A 21,409-nucleotide genomic window follows, 5' to 3' on the forward strand; every position below is an offset into this window, starting at 1 on the left:
TTAGAGAACGCCCTTGAAATTCGTCGACATTTTGAAAACGCCCACTCAACTCGAAATTTTATATCGAACTCCCGTCGCGCTTGTCATTTGTAATCTATTCGTCTCAGGTCAATTTTTCTTATTCCTTGTGATATTTTTTTTATGATCTTAAATTCATTGTTGTTTGTGCTCCTTTGTATTTGTTTAAAGTGCGTACTATTAGAGTAAAGCGCCGCCCGCTTAATTGCATATTCTACTTGAGGTTTGTTCATTTTTATGTGTGAGCGCTGTGTCGCTGCTAGCTATGTCCGGTCGCATATGTGATTATTTGTTAAAGTATTTGCCTGGTAATGTGAATTGCTCGTCGCGGCGAAGTGTTTAAGTCCCGCCTGCTAGAGAGTATATGTTTGCGTCACTCAACGGAGGTTATTTGTTATGTTTGGAACCACGTGAGGTCTTGTAAAAGGAAAACGTCCGCCCACGTGAATGTAATTGCCGTTGAGGCGCCTTTGTTTATACTGGTCAAGTAATGTATGGTCACCGCGCCGACTAGTTTCTTTTTAAAAACAAAAGGTGAACTTAAGTAAGGGCTGGCTAGGATTTAAGTAGCACTGGAGCAAAATCACAAATGACCTGATTAGACAAAAAGTAAGATAAAATTAATTGAGAATGCAATAATTAGGGCTTGTCGTCATAAAACCTGTACATGTCATGTATAATTTCTTGTGTCGATGACCCCATGAGGTTTGAATCTGAGAGAGAATGTGAGAGTGCAAGTGTGGGGACCTGTAATGATTCCATTTTTGTTGGTTATGAATAGAATATACTTTTTATTTTCATGTTAATTTTGGGCTATATCATTTTCGTATGCATGTCGCTACCCGTGATTTTCAGGTATGCAGCTAGCCGCTTCCCGGCTACAGGTAAAGAGGTGGTAATTTGAAAGTACGTATGTCTTTGTTTTTATTCGATATGGCGTATCACTATGCACTGTTGGTCACCGGTTCCTACACACGAACTTAACCTGGACCGTAACGCTATTTCGCTTGTCCGAGGGAGATTTTGCCGCCTCTATTTAGGTAGTGGTAGCATTTGTTTTTCCCGGGCAAGGGAGGGTGTTTCATTCACTCATACATTTTTGGCGCCGCGAACACAGGGACCGGTATATTTTAAATCGAAAGCACCCTCAGTGCAAGTGCATATGTCGTTTTTGTAAGGGCTACGTCAGGCGTATTTTGGTGTCATGTTACTGTGTTTCATTGTGAGATTTTATTGTTTTATTTTGACGTGAGGTGGTAATTTAGACATTAGGCGTTTATTTTTGTCAAGGTAGTAGGGCAGCTACTTAAGGCGTTAGGCATTTTAAAATTTTTGTTTGGCATATGGCATTAGGCGTTAAGTTGAGTTCTGGCAAAAGGGGAATCGACCGCCCTTATCTTTTTTCGTTTGTGAATTGTTTAAATATAAATATTGGTATATATTGTGAGCGCTCACGTTTACGCTTGTCAGCGAGCATTGAGAATCGACCGAGGGTTGAATTTTTGATTTCATGAGATTGCGCAACCGCCGCATCGAGAACTTGAACATGAGTGACGTAAGGGTGATTTGCGATGTCTGCAGCGAGGAGTTCCCAGAAAGTGAAAACGTCGGCACAGCTAGCCTCGTTTGCTCCCGGTGCGATGTCCCGTTAAGTCCGCTTGAAGAAACCAGTCTACCGAACAGCGGGGGGCAAGCCAATGAGGTCAGCGCGCAACCGGTTTCTCCGGGGGGTGCAGAACGGGTCAACGGAGCAGCTAGCCTCAGTGGTACCAACTCCCAACAGATCATCGAGATGCTACTACGGATGGAAGCCAAGATGGAGGCCACGCGAAGCGAGATGAAGGCTAAGATGGAAGCCACGCGAAGCGGGATGGAAGCCACCCAAAGGAAGATAGAGGCCATCAGCACCCAGATGCAAGTGACGGAAGACCGCCTCCAGGAGACCATCCGTACTTCCGGTGAGGTGATAACGCAAGAACTCGTCGCGCGGGTACAGGAATGCGAATCCCGGGTCGAAGCCAAGATCGCCGACACCAACGCGCGGATCAACCGGCAAGAAAACCAGATGGCAACACTGTCTCAGAGCGTGCGCGACCAAGAGGAAGGTATGCAGCAGATGGCCCGACAATGCGTGCAGCTGGAAGCGACATGTGACCGTGGCATAGACGCCCTGGGGCGACAAGTGAGAGAAATTTCGGGTCGAACCGAAGGAAACTCCGAACGAATTGAGGACCTCGAGAGGAAAGTGCGTCAACTGAGCGTGACTAGCAGCGGCACTTCACAATCGTCGCGGGAGCCCAGATTGACGTCACCACCGGCAGCCGACGTCGCCACTTGTTCGAACGGGGAAAGCGACCAGCGAGCTCCAGGAACGCCCCGCCCCCTTCGAAGAGAAGACGCTGCGTCACCACGGTTGAGTCCGCGCCGCGAGCAGGGAGAGGAAAATTTACACTTTGACCCATCGTCCGCCAGGAGAGCTCTGTTTCCGCCCGAATACCGGAAGCACTTCAAAAAATTTTCGGGTGCTGACAGAATTCTTCCTTCCACGTACCTCGAGGAATTTAATTCTACCGCCCGTGAGTTAGGTCTGACAGACGAGGATAGGCTTCTGATTCTGAAAGGTTTAATGCAGGACCGGGCCAAGAACTGGATGGACAGGAACGAGGGGAACTTCAATTCATATGAGGAGTTCAAGGAAGCGTTTCTCACTTATTTTCAACGTCCCCTGCAGGTCGAGAGGATGCTGATGCAGGTGCGAAACGAACGATACGACAGGGGCGGAGGACTCACGTATGCCCAGTACTTTTGGAAACGGTACAATGAGTTCAAGTCTCTGCAACCCCAAATGACCACGGCGGAGATAATAGCCGCTCTGGTGTACCATTTTCCACACGAGATTCGTCGTCACCTCAATGGAGCATGCGTGTTTGACGCCGACGCGATGTCCCTCACACTGGAAAACCTGTTTCAGTGCGAGGAGGAGAGGCAGAAAACCAGGGGTGAGAAGTTTAGCAAGCGGCGCCGACCGGAAGATGATTCGTCGCACCGGAATAAACACCCGCGCGTTCATCTAGTCCAGCAGGGATGGAGAGGACAGCACCACGCTCCAGGGGCTGAAAGGAACCGCCAGCTGCAAGATCCACCTTCACCGCAACGAAGACGCCCGTTCAGAGGCAGGAGACGGCGTGGAGGTCCGACTCGTGCGTCGCCAAGGAGAAACGACGGTTTTTTTCAAAACGGCCAAGTCCGGGATGGCTTTTATCAGCGCCACGCGGATAGCAGGTCGGTCAGCCCGGAGTCAGATCGGGGAGATGCAGGACGCCGTGGAGCGAGGACGCAACGGAGCCCAGCGAGAGAAGAGACCAGGCCGAATTCGAGACACGGTTCACCCAGGTACAAAAGAGAGAGCGACGTAAGAATGCAAGCTGACACGTAAATGCTCACATCTTGTTCTTGTTTTGTACATATAATCTTCATATTATGTTGATATTCAAGATATTATTATATGTGTTATGTAACTGAAAGGTCACAGTGTCAGTGCAGTGCAGAGAGTCAATTTTTATATACAGGGTGTTCATGTATTTGCTTGTCAATTTTTATATACAGGGTGTTCATATATTTGTTTGCCAATTTTTATATACAGAGTGTTCAAAGATTTGTAACAAAAAAAATTTCTGTCCCTGTGTAGAGCGAATTTTTCACGCTTACGAAATCCTTGGAAGAAGGAGAGGGGCGAGGTTGTGACAGTCAGATTTACCGTCATTATTATTATTATTCATGTATGTAGCGGTAAAAAGACGTGTTGATTCAAAGTGTTAAGTGTTTTAATTTGTAAGATTACATATTTGATTTTTGCCAAGCCGACGGGAGGAACGAGACATTCGCTTGTGTTAAGGGTGAGCACCTGAAGGGTCACGCTATGCGTCTAAAGCTTAGGAAATTCGACCGTAATGACAAACATTTAAATATCTCGGTTTCCAACGGTCAGATTCATGTGAAACTTATACCAGCGCAGCGGCATGTGTGCAAGGACGGATATGTGGAGTTTCGTCACGATCAAGCGACAATTACGGACGCCAGATCAAATCGGTTCTAATTGATCAGTTTGTGGACAGCGATTGCAATTGAGCTATGGGCGACAGCCAGGCGGAAGCTTAATCCGCACAAGTCAACTTCGGACACGGTACGTCCTAGTTTGGAGACAATAGAGCAAAGTGGACTGACCCCTTCGGAAGCGTCACTCCAACGTGCGCATAGCGTCGTTTTTCAAAATCTAAATAAAACGAAGGACATGGTTTTTCGTTAGACAGTCTTACCGCGATCTTTGTAGGGAGAGCAGCTCCGTGCTACCTCTCCATATACAGTTTTGCCGCGATTCTTGGAACGAGAGCACCTTCGTGCTACCTTTCGTGTACAGTGGACTTTGTCGTGTTGTGCGAACACCAGTGTGTGTGATAGGCAGTAAGTCTACACGAGTGCGCCTACCTCAACCGCTGGGGGAAGTTGAAGCGAAACTGTTTCCGTGATTACCTTACGCCATTTATAATTTTTGAGAAACGAGGAACACCGGAAACTATGGCGGGCTAGAGGGAGAAGAGAGATGAGGGCGTTACGTCGATTCGCCTGATGTCAGAAGAAACTACGCCGATGATGCCTATCCGCCGCCATGGAGAGAGAGAGAACGTCGAACGCCGCCCTATTGATACGCCGACGATGCCTACCATCCGCCACGTTGACGCCCCGACGACGCCTACCAGCCGCGACAGAGAGACGTAGAGAGAGTTGTTGACGCCCCGACGACGCCGACGACGCCTACCATCCGCCACGTTGACGCCCCGACGACGCCTACCAGCCGCGACAGAGAGACGTAGAGAGAGATGTTGACGCCCCGACGACGCCGACGACGCCTATCATCCGCCACGTTGACGCCCCGACGACGCCGACGACGCCTACCAGCCGCGACAGAGAGACGTAGAGAGAGATGTTGACGCCCCGACGACGCCTACAACGACCGCTCAGATGCGACGTCCGAACCGCGCCATACCACGGAGATCCACCGATCCCGAGAGGAAGAGGAGCCGGGAAACTAGGTGTTTGAACCCTTCTCGCATCTTCATCGTCGCGACCAAAGGAACCTTTCGCGTGGATACTATGTGTTTCAATCGCCCATAAAGACGCCTGGATGCACCCCGGGAGCTGAGAGATGGTAAAGTATTCATCTGTGTGAACCTTAACACGTGACGGCCCGATTGCTTTAGAGAACGCCCTTGAAATTCGTCGACATTTTGAAAACGCCCACTCAACTCGAAATTTTATATCGAACTCCCGTCGCGCTTGTCATTTGTAATCTATTCGTCTCAGGTCAATTTTTCTTATTCCTTGTGATATTTTTTTTATGATCTTAAATTCATTGTTGTTTGTGCTCCTTTGTATTTGTTTAAAGTGCGTACTATTAGAGTAAAGCGCCGCCCGCTTAATTGCATATTCTACTTGAGGTTTGTTCATTTTTATGTGTGAGCGCTGTGTCGCTGCTAGCTATGTCCGGTCGCATATGTGATTATTTGTTAAAGTATTTGCCTGGTAATGTGAATTGCTCGTCGCGGCGAAGTGTTTAAGTCCCGCCTGCTAGAGAGTATATGTTTGCGTCACTCAACGGAGGTTATTTGTTATGTTTGGAACCACGTGAGGTCTTGTAAAAGGAAAACGTCCGCCCACGTGAATGTAATTGCCGTTGAGGCGCCTTTGTTTATACTGGTCAAGTAATGTATGGTCACCGCGCCGACTAGTTTCTTTTTAAAAACAAAAGGTGAACTTAAGTAAGGGCTGGCTAGGATTTAAGTAGCACTGGAGCAAAATCACAAATGACCTGATTAGACAAAAAGTAAGATAAAATTAATTGAGAATGCAATAATTAGGGCTTGTCGTCATAAAACCTGTACATGTCATGTATAATTTCTTGTGTCGATGACCCCATGAGGTTTGAATCTGAGAGAGAATGTGAGAGTGCAAGTGTGGGGACCTGTAATGATTCCATTTTTGTTGGTTATGAATAGAATATACTTTTTATTTTCATGTTAATTTTGGGCTATATCATTTTCGTATGCATGTCGCTACCCGTGATTTTCAGGTATGCAGCTAGCCGCTTCCCGGCTACAGGTAAAGAGGTGGTAATTTGAAAGTACGTATGTCTTTGTTTTTATTCGATATGGCGTATCACTATGCACTGTTGGTCACCGGTTCCTACACACGAACTTAACCTGGACCGTAACGCTATTTCGCTTGTCCGAGGGAGATTTTGCCGCCTCTATTTAGGTAGTGGTAGCATTTGTTTTTCCCGGGCAAGGGAGGGTGTTTCATTCACTCATACATTTTTGGCGCCGCGAACACAGGGACCGGTATATTTTAAATCGAAAGCACCCTCAGTGCAAGTGCATATGTCGTTTTTGTAAGGGCTACGTCAGGCGTATTTTGGTGTCATGTTACTGTGTTTCATTGTGAGATTTTATTGTTTTATTTTGACGTGAGGTGGTAATTTAGACATTAGGCGTTTATTTTTGTCAAGGTAGTAGGGCAGCTACTTAAGGCGTTAGGCATTTTAAAATTTTTGTTTGGCATATGGCATTAGGCGTTAAGTTGAGTTCTGGCAAAAGGGGAATCGACCGCCCTTATCTTTTTTCGTTTGTGAATTGTTTAAATATAAATATTGGTATATATTGTGAGCGCTCACGTTTACGCTTGTCAGCGAGCATTGAGAATCGACCGAGGGTTGAATTTTTGATTTCATGAGATTGCGCAACCGCCGCATCGAGAACTTGAACATGAGTGACGTAAGGGTGATTTGCGATGTCTGCAGCGAGGAGTTCCCAGAAAGTGAAAACGTCGGCACAGCTAGCCTCGTTTGCTCCCGGTGCGATGTCCCGTTAAGTCCGCTTGAAGAAACCAGTCTACCGAACAGCGGGGGGCAAGCCAATGAGGTCAGCGCGCAACCGGTTTCTCCGGGGGGTGCAGAACGGGTCAACGGAGCAGCTAGCCTCAGTGGTACCAACTCCCAACAGATCATCGAGATGCTACTACGGATGGAAGCCAAGATGGAGGCCACGCGAAGCGAGATGAAGGCTAAGATGGAAGCCACGCGAAGCGGGATGGAAGCCACCCAAAGGAAGATAGAGGCCATCAGCACCCAGATGCAAGTGACGGAAGACCGCCTCCAGGAGACCATCCGTACTTCCGGTGAGGTGATAACGCAAGAACTCGTCGCGCGGGTACAGGAATGCGAATCCCGGGTCGAAGCCAAGATCGCCGACACCAACGCGCGGATCAACCGGCAAGAAAACCAGATGGCAACACTGTCTCAGAGCGTGCGCGACCAAGAGGAAGGTATGCAGCAGATGGCCCGACAATGCGTGCAGCTGGAAGCGACATGTGACCGTGGCATAGACGCCCTGGGGCGACAAGTGAGAGAAATTTCGGGTCGAACCGAAGGAAACTCCGAACGAATTGAGGACCTCGAGAGGAAAGTGCGTCAACTGAGCGTGACTAGCAGCGGCACTTCACAATCGTCGCGGGAGCCCAGATTGACGTCACCACCGGCAGCCGACGTCGCCACTTGTTCGAACGGGGAAAGCGACCAGCGAGCTCCAGGAACGCCCCGCCCCCTTCGAAGAGAAGACGCTGCGTCACCACGGTTGAGTCCGCGCCGCGAGCAGGGAGAGGAAAATTTACACTTTGACCCATCGTCCGCCAGGAGAGCTCTGTTTCCGCCCGAATACCGGAAGCACTTCAAAAAATTTTCGGGTGCTGACAGAATTCTTCCTTCCACGTACCTCGAGGAATTTAATTCTACCGCCCGTGAGTTAGGTCTGACAGACGAGGATAGGCTTCTGATTCTGAAAGGTTTAATGCAGGACCGGGCCAAGAACTGGATGGACAGGAACGAGGGGAACTTCAATTCATATGAGGAGTTCAAGGAAGCGTTTCTCACTTATTTTCAACGTCCCCTGCAGGTCGAGAGGATGCTGATGCAGGTGCGAAACGAACGATACGACAGGGGCGGAGGACTCACGTATGCCCAGTACTTTTGGAAACGGTACAATGAGTTCAAGTCTCTGCAACCCCAAATGACCACGGCGGAGATAATAGCCGCTCTGGTGTACCATTTTCCACACGAGATTCGTCGTCACCTCAATGGAGCATGCGTGTTTGACGCCGACGCGATGTCCCTCACACTGGAAAACCTGTTTCAGTGCGAGGAGGAGAGGCAGAAAACCAGGGGTGAGAAGTTTAGCAAGCGGCGCCGACCGGAAGATGATTCGTCGCACCGGAATAAACACCCGCGCGTTCATCTAGTCCAGCAGGGATGGAGAGGACAGCACCACGCTCCAGGGGCTGAAAGGAACCGCCAGCTGCAAGATCCACCTTCACCGCAACGAAGACGCCCGTTCAGAGGCAGGAGACGGCGTGGAGGTCCGACTCGTGCGTCGCCAAGGAGAAACGACGGTTTTTTTCAAAACGGCCAAGTCCGGGATGGCTTTTATCAGCGCCACGCGGATAGCAGGTCGGTCAGCCCGGAGTCAGATCGGGGAGATGCAGGACGCCGTGGAGCGAGGACGCAACGGAGCCCAGCGAGAGAAGAGACCAGGCCGAATTCGAGACACGGTTCACCCAGGTACAAAAGAGAGAGCGACGTAAGAATGCAAGCTGACACGTAAATGCTCACATCTTGTTCTTGTTTTGTACATATAATCTTCATATTATGTTGATATTCAAGATATTATTATATGTGTTATGTAACTGAAAGGTCACAGTGTCAGTGCAGTGCAGAGAGTCAATTTTTATATACAGGGTGTTCATGTATTTGCTTGTCAATTTTTATATACAGGGTGTTCATATATTTGTTTGCCAATTTTTATATACAGAGTGTTCAAAGATTTGTAACAAAAAAAATTTCTGTCCCTGTGTAGAGCGAATTTTTCACGCTTACGAAATCCTTGGAAGAAGGAGAGGGGCGAGGTTGTGACAGTCAGATTTACCGTCATTATTATTATTATTCATGTATGTAGCGGTAAAAAGACGTGTTGATTCAAAGTGTTAAGTGTTTTAATTTGTAAGATTACATATTTGATTTTTGCCAAGCCGACGGGAGGAACGAGACATTCGCTTGTGTTAAGGGTGAGCACCTGAAGGGTCACGCTATGCGTCTAAAGCTTAGGAAATTCGACCGTAATGACAAACATTTAAATATCTCGGTTTCCAACGGTCAGATTCATGTGAAACTTATACCAGCGCAGCGGCATGTGTGCAAGGACGGATATGTGGAGTTTCGTCACGATCAAGCGACAATTACGGACGCCAGATCAAATCGGTTCTAATTGATCAGTTTGTGGACAGCGATTGCAATTGAGCTATGGGCGACAGCCAGGCGGAAGCTTAATCCGCACAAGTCAACTTCGGACACGGTACGTCCTAGTTTGGAGACAATAGAGCAAAGTGGACTGACCCCTTCGGAAGCGTCACTCCAACGTGCGCATAGCGTCGTTTTTCAAAATCTAAATAAAACGAAGGACATGGTTTTTCGTTAGACAGTCTTACCGCGATCTTTGTAGGGAGAGCAGCTCCGTGCTACCTCTCCATATACAGTTTTGCCGCGATTCTTGGAACGAGAGCACCTTCGTGCTACCTTTCGTGTACAGTGGACTTTGTCGTGTTGTGCGAACACCAGTGTGTGTGATAGGCAGTAAGTCTACACGAGTGCGCCTACCTCAACCGCTGGGGGAAGTTGAAGCGAAACTGTTTCCGTGATTACCTTACGCCATTTATAATTTTTGAGAAACGAGGAACACCGGAAACTATGGCGGGCTAGAGGGAGAAGAGAGATGAGGGCGTTACGTCGATTCGCCTGATGTCAGAAGAAACTACGCCGATGATGCCTATCCGCCGCCATGGAGAGAGAGAGAACGTCGAACGCCGCCCTATTGATACGCCGACGATGCCTACCATCCGCCACGTTGACGCCCCGACGACGCCTACCAGCCGCGACAGAGAGACGTAGAGAGAGTTGTTGACGCCCCGACGACGCCGACGACGCCTACCATCCGCCACGTTGACGCCCCGACGACGCCTACCAGCCGCGACAGAGAGACGTAGAGAGAGATGTTGACGCCCCGACGACGCCGACGACGCCTATCATCCGCCACGTTGACGCCCCGACGACGCCGACGACGCCTACCAGCCGCGACAGAGAGACGTAGAGAGAGATGTTGACGCCCCGACGACGCCTACAACGACCGCTCAGATGCGACGTCCGAACCGCGCCATACCACGGAGATCCACCGATCCCGAGAGGAAGAGGAGCCGGGAAACTAGGTGTTTGAACCCTTCTCGCATCTTCATCGTCGCGACCAAAGGAACCTTTCGCGTGGATACTATGTGTTTCAATCGCCCATAAAGACGCCTGGATGCACCCCGGGAGCTGAGAGATGGTAAAGTATTCATCTGTGTGAACCTTAACACGTGACGGCCCGATTGCTTTAGAGAACGCCCTTGAAATTCGTCGACATTTTGAAAACGCCCACTCAACTCGAAATTTTATATCGAACTCCCGTCGCGCTTGTCATTTGTAATCTATTCGTCTCAGGTCAATTTTTCTTATTCCTTGTGATATTTTTTTTATGATCTTAAATTCATTGTTGTTTGTGCTCCTTTGTATTTGTTTAAAGTGCGTACTATTAGAGTAAAGCGCCGCCCGCTTAATTGCATATTCTACTTGAGGTTTGTTCATTTTTATGTGTGAGCGCTGTGTCGCTGCTAGCTATGTCCGGTCGCATATGTGATTATTTGTTAAAGTATTTGCCTGGTAATGTGAATTGCTCGTCGCGGCGAAGTGTTTAAGTCCCGCCTGCTAGAGAGTATATGTTTGCGTCACTCAACGGAGGTTATTTGTTATGTTTGGAACCACGTGAGGTCTTGTAAAAGGAAAACGTCCGCCCACGTGAATGTAATTGCCGTTGAGGCGCCTTTGTTTATACTGGTCAAGTAATGTATGGTCACCGCGCCGACTAGTTTCTTTTTAAAAACAAAAGGTGAACTTAAGTAAGGGCTGGCTAGGATTTAAGTAGCACTGGAGCAAAATCACAAATGACCTGATTAGACAAAAAGTAAGATAAAATTAATTGAGAATGCAATAATTAGGGCTTGTCGTCATAAAACCTGTACATGTCATGTATAATTTCTTGTGTCGATGACCCCATGAGGTTTGAATCTGAGAGAGAATGTGAGAGTGCAAGTGTGGGGACCTGTAATGATTCCATTTTTGTTGGTTATGAATAGAATATACTTTTTATTTTCATGTTAATTTTGGGCTATATCATTTTCGTATGCATGTCGCTACCCGTGATTTTCAGGTATGCAGCTAGCCGCTTCCCGGCTACAGGTAAAGAGGTGGTAATTTGAAAGTACGTATGTCTTTGTTTTTATTCGATATGGCGTATCACTATGCACTGTTGGTCACCGGTTCCTACACACGAACTTAACCTGGACCGTAACGCTATTTCGCTTGTCCGAGGGAGATTTTGCCGCCTCTATTTAGGTAGTGGTAGCATTTGTTTTTCCCGGGCAAGGGAGGGTGTTTCATTCACTCATACAGACGCACGCTGTCATTCGCCATTCCACGTAGTACACCCTGGTGTGTGTTTTGCAGACTAGCGAGTCTCTGGCGTCAGGACTCACTGCAGTACAATCCTCGGTGGGGTTCGTGTTCTGTGCTATCCTTGTGTGTTTGTGATTGTCCCTTCAATCTTACAACATTCATCCTCATCTTCGCGATTAGCCAAAAGTGGCAGAAGAGCGAAATCAAATTGACTAATTAAATCGAACCATGCTCTGGAGCATCTTAAGCCCATTCTTTGAAATCATATTCCACCCGATTAAGCAATCGTTCCTAACTTTACCAACATTCCTAATTTCTTCTTCTTTCTTTGGAAGCATTTTATATACTGCTCTGTCTGTCTATTTGCCTTCTCTTCAAGGTATTTGAGAGGTGTAAATGACGACTTATTGGTAAGGCGCCTAAACGCGAACCTCACTTCCACACAGCACACCCCGGTAACTGCAAAATTGGAGGCCAATGAGGCTCTGGCGTCTGGATGTATAGTCAGAATAATCCTCTGTATGGCTATGTGTTGTATTGTAGTTTTATGTGTGCTGACTGTCCCTTTGCAGCCTCGGTTTTTAACCTAAGTAAGTCGATTTTAATCCTCGGAGATACACATTGATTTTATGTTTTGGTAAGGAGCTTGGCCCCTCATAATGTGACGGGTGACAATAGCCTAAGTGCTGCCACACCTAAACGTTTTATTTTATTTAATCAATCCAAGGCAATTGACTCAAATTTTAATTGTTATACTAGAATTCTGGTACAACGCAGCTAGTTCTTCATTTGTCCTCATTCTCCAAATCCCATTTTCATTGTGTCTTCAGTCTTTTGTATCTATAGAGACCAACAGGCCGAACCCAGTTATAATTCTCTAATTACTGTACTGAAATAAATCTTTTATAATATGATATTTACAGAAGGAAATAGGATTGCTGGGAAATGAGCCAGAAAAAAATATTTGACAGTAAAGTGGAAGTGTTTTACATTAAACGAGAGGAAAAAAGTATACAGCAGCACTGTTACGAAACGAACCAAGACAACGGAGGTGTATATGAGTGTCAGCAGTCCCAACGGCCATTGCGGTTGCACTGGTTCCTGGTCTTCAGGAACCAACGGGTCTCCTCGAGCACGTACGCTCCTCTCTACATGACATGGCATGCTTCGCACCAGGTTGTCCAGTGTATCTTGAGGAATACAGTCTCATTCCTGCATGGCGGTCTCGGTGAGCTATCGGTAGGGTCTGTGGTGGGTTCGGACGAATCCCAGTCTTGGCATTTGTGTTCTTAGTGTGTCTCCATCAATTTCATATTATCATCGCTCATCCTCATCGTCGCGATTACTCAAAGGTGGCAGAAAAGTGACGTTCAATTTTTTTTAAAAAAAACAAGTATAAGAGACTCGTTGATGGAAAAATAGACGGAGACTTTCGATCATTTTCCACGAATCTCTCATTTTCATCTGGAGCAAGTCCGCGTATAACGGCACAGAAGGGGAGAAAGCGAAGCAGTACACGCTGCTGCAAAGGGAGGTAGCGGATGTCGCTTTTCCCCATCCATGCAATCCCGTTCCTTCGCACGTGTCCTTTCGAGTCATTAATTTCTCAGAGGCTTAATTTAGTTTGCTCGGGGCACAGTATAGGCAACAAATTCACAGTACAAGCATACAGGATTGCATACCGCTTAAGGATATGACATATATAGTAATAACTGCGAGCGTATTTTCTGTTCCTGTACAGCAGACACTTGTGACGCAGACTGCATGGTGCATCAGCCGATAACAAGATGCATCTGATTTTCAGGTAGCCCCACGTGGCTTCTCCTTGACATAAACTCTCCCGTATATCTAAGCTATTAGGTTTATCTACCGCGCCAGGAGTGCGTGGACTCAAAAGCCGTAGATTTCTGGCTCGGGTTTATCGACAGGACCTTCTTTCGAGCACGAGAGGTGGGGGCGAGTGGGGGCAGCGGCCCCCACTTCTTTCTCTGCAGACGGCCTTCTTTGTTCGGCCGTTACTCGCGTGATGGCGCTGTCCGCAGAACGTCATTACTCCCTCGGCCCGGCGCTCCGTTACGACTGGCCTGTTTACGATGCCTGTTTGCTGACACAAACGCCGCTGTGTTTGGCGTATGGCCAGGGGTTTTAGCGGCCGTCCCCCCTTCAATCTTTCGGGGGGAGAGGCTCTTGTTTGGGCTGTTTCGCAGTTTGCAGACCTAACAGGATAAACGTGTTTTCCCGAGGCTTATAATTTGGTTCTTGCGAATCCATCTCCTTAAGCCTAGCTTTGTGTAATTTTACGTGCACGGAAAAACATCTCTGTTTAATGCTGATTGGGTGTTTTTCTATACATGTTCTGCCCGTCTGCCAGTGTGGATGCAGGTACAGGGTGTTTCGAAAGACTGAAGTCGATGGAGCGTAGCTGTGTATACTAAAATACATAAGAGAAGTTGCACTCTTAACTACCATCTCAATTCACAGTAAGGGGGCACTCTTTATGAAGGCATTCAAATACCAACCTTACTTTCAAGTATTACTGCTTTAAGGAAACTAGCGAGGCAATAGCACCTGGGATCAGCCCCATAAAGGATTATACTGCCTGTATAATTCCTATGTGTTTGCCATTGTCCCTTCAACCACTGATCTATCACATTCATGCACAGATAAGTATCCAGTCTCTGATTATTATACTTCAAATATGGTCTCATTTTAAATATTATTGGGCCTCCCGATGGCGCAGTGGTCCCGGGTTTGATACCCGGTTTTGGATCCCACTTTAAACTGTAGGTCCAGTCCCGATTAGCCTTACTGTGCGTCAAGTGAACTTAAATCACCAACTCATATATATTATTTTCATCTAACTCCATTATAGGAATAAATTAGAATAATTCTTGCAATGCAACATTTGCTTTCTGGACAGGACTCGAACCCTGAACTTTCAAGAACTTAATAAAATCGTTGCTAAACAAATTAACCTAAATAAATGATAAAGCTAAATTAGCCGAAATACAAATTATAATAAAATTCTATAATGTTTTATTATACATATGAATACTTTATTTTGTGTTATAACACAAGCTTTTCACCATTTGACATGATCAGGTACGGTTCTATATTAAATTTTTCTAATTTCAACATTATTCGAAAGACTGCTTGATTGATAAAAACGATAAACCCTGTAATAAGATTGATTGATTGATTGATTGGCTATATTTTACTTCGCTTTGTGCCACTTTTGGCTAATTGCGAAGATGGAGATGAGTGATGCTATGATGAAATTGTTGAATGGAGACTCACAAACACCCACAGGCCGGGATTCGAACTCGGGACCCTTGGCGTCGTAGCGCGATAGTAATAAGAAAATTAACGAATTTTGTAAGTGTTGCCAAATGTGTATTTGTATTTATTGATTTGGCTTTCTTCTTTAATAGTTCCTCCGGACATTTTGGACTACCCGACCAGCACCGACATGGTGGTGAGGGAAGGCACCAATGTCACCCTGAGATGCGAAGCAACCGGATCCCCGAAACCTGTCATCATGTGGCGGAGAGAGGACGGGAACCTGATACCCATCGGCGGAAATCAAGAAGGTAGGTGATGGAGACGTTTGAGCATTGGGAGAAATCGATAGCTAGCGTTATTGTTTCTAGTATTGATTGTCATTGATTATCAACTTCGTTCCCAGTAAGGAATGTACATAGGAATCCAAGTATAATACTTCATTGATTTAGGAACGAAAGTATCACTGAGATACAGCGTGGCTAGTTCCTTTTGTGATTATCGTTTTACGTATATATCTTGTGGCAACCCCTTCTCGAAAATTCCTCTTCTTTCTGAAAAAAAAACGCACGCTAATAAAATGGGAGTGTCTAGGATGGGTTTATCTCTCCCTAGGCTTTGTAAAACGGAAATCGGTACACTACAATGAAATAGTGGAATTTTCAAGACAAGTGCATGCATGTATGTATATTACAGGAGGAGGAATTTTTGGGATTCAATGTGTGATATTATTATTTCACATTATTTTGAAGGGCGCAAACCCTCAAAGCATCTTATCGGTACGCCAGTACACACAGTAACATCACTTGACAAAAACGGATATAACTACTTGTGATAAAAAGTGATGGCTTATGCAACACTCTAGATGAGGCTAATAAGACAGGATAACATCAAGACAAAATCCTGGACCAGCCTCCGGTTTACATATGTGGTGCACGAAACTATCATAATTGAGTCACTTTCCTCTCTCAATTTTAATTAGGTGCACATTTTTTTCGCTAATTTCAAATCATTTCCCACCCCAGTTGAAGTCACCTTTTGCAGGTCGAGGTTGGGGCTGTAGACCCTCCAAAGCCCCCTTAAATCTGGGCCTATTGCAGAGAGTTATCACTGTTTTTATCGAAACAATACCACTATCCTAAACTATGTACTTTCTGGTATGTTATGAAACAATTGTGAAGTTGGTACGTCATAAAGTATTAATTTTTTGCAAATTTTCCTTGTTTTCATAGTTAGTTTTTCTTAGTTGCACTAAAATAATGGACGCACCGTGCTACGTAAGTTAAGGTAAGGCTCCACGTTATGGGCGCCACGTGCTACGCCCCTTCGAGTATGGTATTTAAATGTTATTTACCACGTGTATAAGAATATCTTAATCTCTCGGGATAGGTTCTTTATTCGAGAACGTTGATTGAAAATTACATAGGTTATATTCTTATATATATATATATATATATATATATATATATATATATATATATAATTAAAAGGAAATCGTCGTCTTCGTCTTCTTCAATATAGATTAATTATTCTTCCAATAGGAAAGGTTTCTTTTTCTTCTTTTCTTCTCCTAGTTTGGGAAAATACTTCTTCTTCTTTTCCATCTTTTAATTTAAGAAAAGGCTTCTTCTTTTCTTTCTTTGATTAAAGGAAAGGCTTCTTCTAATTTATTTTCTTTCCTTTTAAAGCATAATCTTATGTATTACATATATGTATATATATGATCCTTCGTTATATGTACATTAATTCCAATAACTTCATCTGGCCTCTTTTACTTTATGCCTTATATATCTTTTCTTTCCTTTCCTCGTGTGTCTTTGTCATTCTACCGCACCACAAGCTATACTTAATAGAAGGATTAGGGGCGTCTAAACTGACAGTAGCGCCACTCCCTATGTAACGAGCAAAAGGGAATAGCACAGGATTGCTAACAGCAAGCGCTGCCTATGGCCCAGTGCGTCTAATAAATAAGCGCAGCCGTAAATGCTTCGGGGCGTCTAATTGGACACAGCGCCACCGAGGGACAGACAACCAAAAAAACTGACGACTTTCTCCTCGTCAGAGTTATTAAATCAAATTTTGATCACTGGGATCAAAAAGGATACAGTTCTGAATTCGTTTGCTCACTTATTAACTTTCCTAATTGTTTCATATATGAGCATGTTCCTAATTATCTTAATTGGCTATTTACAACATTTTATTCACTCCTTCTATAATTTTTATAGTCTTCCTTTATGTATTTTTCATTTACTATAATATATATAATTGCTCTTCTCCTCTCATCGTTTCCACAATTAACTCTGCTCCTCTTTATATGGCGCTCTGCCATCTGTCGTCGCTCTCGGGAAACATTTCTTTCTTGCATCTTTCATTGTGTCGTCGGAACTGGCACGCGACAACCGATTAAGTACGTAGGTATATTGAGGTACGCTACCAGTTACAACTTGCTGATGCTACTTCTTTAAAATATAAGTTCACTTAGTTGCCAGACATAGTGCTAATCTAATCCTAGTAATGAATACATTCTGCCTAAAACAACGACAAAGGCTTAAACATGGCGGTATGAGCTTCTCCCCTACATCGTTCAGAATTTCCACCAACAAAACTTGAACCGAAATCTGGTTATTAATACCCACAGGCTTCCTTATGCTTCATAACAGCACATTACGCTCTGCGCGGGGCCACCGGAAGTAAGCTTTCCCTCCACTCCGTGGGGTGTCAACTCTCCCGCCATTCACGATCTTCCGGTTCTGCTAATGGCTAGGCCAGAAGGAGACCATCGCTGATACCGGGGTTTGGTGCTTCCCCCTCCGCCAGCGATGTATATGCAAGCCGATTAGATAAAGGAGGGATTCGGCTGCCCCTTCTTAAATGGGTTTTCCAACACGAAATCGCCACGGAATGAGCCACCGTTAAGATTAAGTGTTTCGGCGCCATTTCTTCCAACCGGACGTGCAGTGAGGGAAGCTGACAGTGGTGGTGGAGGTTTGGAATGGATAATTCGAGCCCACACCTTTACAAAACTAGTAATTTCCTTGTCTTTCATGACATTTTTTAAAAAGAAGTCATCATTTTTATAATTTTGTCGATGGTGTAGGAGATGGTAGAAGTGTGCGTTGGAGCTGCAGCGACAATTAAGTTTGATGTAATAAAAGTTTGTTTGTTCGAGTTTGTGTTTCAAGTTTACTTTTATGCACATATAAGCTAATCGGGACTGACTACAGTTTAAAGTGGAATCCAAACCACTTTGCAATTTACCTCCACCGGGTATTGAAAAACTCAATATGCTGACCAAGGCAGTAATTTATTTTATTATAAAACATAAACTAAACGTAACGTTTCAACCTTCTAGCAAGGTCTTCTTCAGACTCTGCACCAAGTGCAAATGTAACAAGGTACAAAAACAGGACGATATATATACACAAACATTACTCCCCTCCAGACTATTAGAAAGTTGTTCTGGAACTTTCTAGCAGGTGGCTTTCCCTTGTCAACTGTACTTTCACCTAAAAGGCTAAACATATTTACCTCCATTTAGAATGTGGTTGGACTCTTTATCTCACGCTCTTTTTCCTTCCTTCTTCCCTCCTCTTTCTCTCTTTTCCTTTCCACTCTTTCTAACACCATCTTCCATTCTTTGTTTAACTTTGTCCCCCATTCAAGTTCATTGTGTCTTCTTCACCTTTCTTCTCTATTTCCTTGGCCTCCTTCCATTTTCTCACTAGTATTCTCTTCTCCCTTCCTATCTGCTTAGCTTCATCCCATTCTATGTCATGTCCTGTTTTCTCCTCCATGCCCTCACTTCCAAACTCACGCGTTCATTGCTCGAGAACTCTCGAGTCCTAACGCTCCAAAGATTCCGGGGACAGAGTGTAGTTTTGCTTCACAGAGACTGGTACTAAAGGTACTTTATGAATACAGGGTGACGAAAAAGTCAGGTTACCCAGGAAATCAAATGCATGCACAAATACAGTCATGCCTATGATTGATATGGGATGGTACAGTTACAGTACATGTTCAATTTACACACCATCTGCTTGAATGCATTCTTCTATTCGACGCTCTCGTTTGCGTAAGAAGTCTGCTAGTGCAGTGGGGGTGATTTTGGAAGATAGCATCTGTAATTCTTTCTTTGAGGTCGACCAGGCTCTTAATGTTCTTAGCGTACACGATACCATTTAAGTGTACCAACAAGAGAAAGTAATCGGGTGTTAGGTCTGGACTCAGTGGTGGCCATTCACATATATAGCCTGACTTTTCTCTCACCCTGTAGATCATTCATTGTATGTAATTATTTCGGACCACGACTGCTGTAAAAACTTCCAGTAACTTCACTTATTTAAGGTAAGAACAGGCAGAAACTTCTTAAACTCTAGTTGATATAAATAAGAGAGAAGGTAAGAACTTAAAGAAAATCAGATCTCAGGTTATTTCCATGGCGCAAGACTGAATGCGACCCTGTTTTAAAAAAAAAGGTACTTAGTGGCGCTACTTATTCTTGCGCAATGGAGCAGGAAGTTTCCTAACACTTTTTTTCCTTCTCGGCCAACGCTTTCTGCTGCTCAAAAGAAATGATCTTCGTTTTCCTTCCGTAGTTATAACTATCTGTGGCGTTGCTGGAGAATCTCCAGCTAGCGTAAAGCGCCTGGAGTAATGGATGGGCTGACTGGAACATGGTTGGAATACTGAACATCTAAGCTGAGACTGGAGAAGCAGGGTTGCCAGGCGACATCCATGACTGTTAGATTAATACGATATTCGCGTGGGCAGGTTTGTTGCAGTGAGCGAAGAGGATGGCAGAAACGGTTCTCTTTGCACGTAATGGAGATTTTTGCACCGAAAAGTTGAGAAGTGCGCTGAAGGAACATATATGTGTGTAACAAGAATATTCGGTGAACTTCAGCTGGGTTATTTTTACAGAGAGTACCTTAGTGTTAGAAGGGATAGGTGGAGCGCATCAACTTTACACTGGTATTCCGTTTTCGTTCTATCTCGAAGCTTAACCTGACTGAATTGCGTATTGCGTTTACTCATTACCTTTCCAATTTCGCCAGCACGTTGGCCAAGCAAGTTAAGTGGTCGACTTTTGATCTCTCAGGTTCGAGTGCAATTCATATCTTATCCTCATCGTCGCAATATAAAGCGACGTAAAGTAACAAAAATTCAAGTATATTTCCAGTTTCAACAATTTGAAAATTTCTGTTGCTTCTGCTATTCTTTCTGTTTCAGCTCTGTGTTTCGTACAAACACTGCTGAATTTTCTGTTGTTCTTTCTAATTATCCTTTCCTGCTACACCAATGTATTTTCTGTAGCTTTTAATAATTTGGATGTTTCTACACTGCTGAAGTTTCTGGTCTTTGTCTTTCTGCGCAACTGAAATTTCTGCATTTATTCTTTTGCTTTGTCTTTCTACACCGCTGAAGTTTCTGTGCCTTTTCTACATGCTTGTTTTCGCCAGTTTTCTCTCTTCTTTCTACGTCACTGATGTTACATCCTCTACCTATTACGGAAAAAGTTGCTGTTTTATTTACCATCTTCAATCTCAGTGAATTTGCCACTGAATGTATTCCTTTTCCAGTTTCTATCTCACTGAATTTCTTATTGCATTTAGTTTGGTTTCTTTCAGTTTCTACCTCCCTGAAGTCGTCCTTATTATCTCTGAAGTTTCTATTTCTTTCCAGTTTTGTCATTGCTGAAGTTTATTCTGCTTTAAATCATTGTGTCTCTTCTTTCCACATCGATGAAGTTTCTCTTATTTTCTACAGAAAACAAGTCACATCAGCGAACAACATGAAATGTCAAATTGTTTTATGTAAAAAAATATTGAAGATTGTTGAACATCCTTTATTCTTCCCACAGAGTGAATTCAGTATCTTACGAAATATATGTACATAATATTTCTATTGCCGGCTCGATTGACAGAGCGAGTTAAGCAGTTGACTTCAGACCTCGCATTCGAAGTTCCCGAGTTCGAGTCTCGGCATGGTCGTTCTTTGTGAGCGTCGAGTCATCAGTGTCATCCAACTCATCCTGGTTGCGATTGGCCAAAAATGATAGAAAGGCGATAATAGAAATACAATATAATAGTTTCATTACTATATACAACTATATGAAATCTGTGACCTTTCAATGAATTCATTTAGTTTTATATAGTAGTAGTGGCACGTATATTATGCCAGCTGCTTTGGAAATAAGTAGGTGGCCAGAAAGGCATGCCACATATCGGGATACTGGATCTCGTGTTAAGTGTGGCAATATTGACTATGCAGTGTTCCTAGTACAAACGCTAGAAATGGAAACAGTCTCTTGTCACTCCTGATCTTCCCAGTAAGAATTAATGCCGTAATATTGTCATAAACAACCTAACGTATCGAGATGTGGCAACAGCGCACATTCTACCATGCGCCTAATTTCATGTCGCAGATTGTAGGTGACAATTATGAGGATGAGTGAGAGTACTTTCGACA

General features: G+C 44.7%; 1 protein-coding gene across 3 annotated transcripts in view; it reads left to right on the forward strand.

Moving 5' to 3' along the window:
* The window catches only part of LOC146002875 (lachesin-like), a 606,899-nt gene that overhangs the window by 493,677 nt on the left and 91,813 nt on the right, over nucleotides 1-21,409 (forward strand). For all 3 annotated transcript variants that reach the window (XM_083140902.1, XM_083140903.1, XM_083140904.1), the window contains exon 4: nucleotides 15,094-15,252. In XM_083140902.1, the coding sequence (XP_082997028.1) occupies nucleotides 15,094-15,252 (159 nt within the window). The remainder of the gene's footprint in view (nucleotides 1-15,093; nucleotides 15,253-21,409) is intronic.

This window comes from Lepisma saccharinum, chromosome 19, assembly GCF_977018435.1.
Source record: "Lepisma saccharinum chromosome 19, izLepSacc3.1, whole genome shotgun sequence".
Classification (NCBI taxonomy): Eukaryota; Metazoa; Arthropoda; class Insecta; order Zygentoma; family Lepismatidae; genus Lepisma; species Lepisma saccharinum.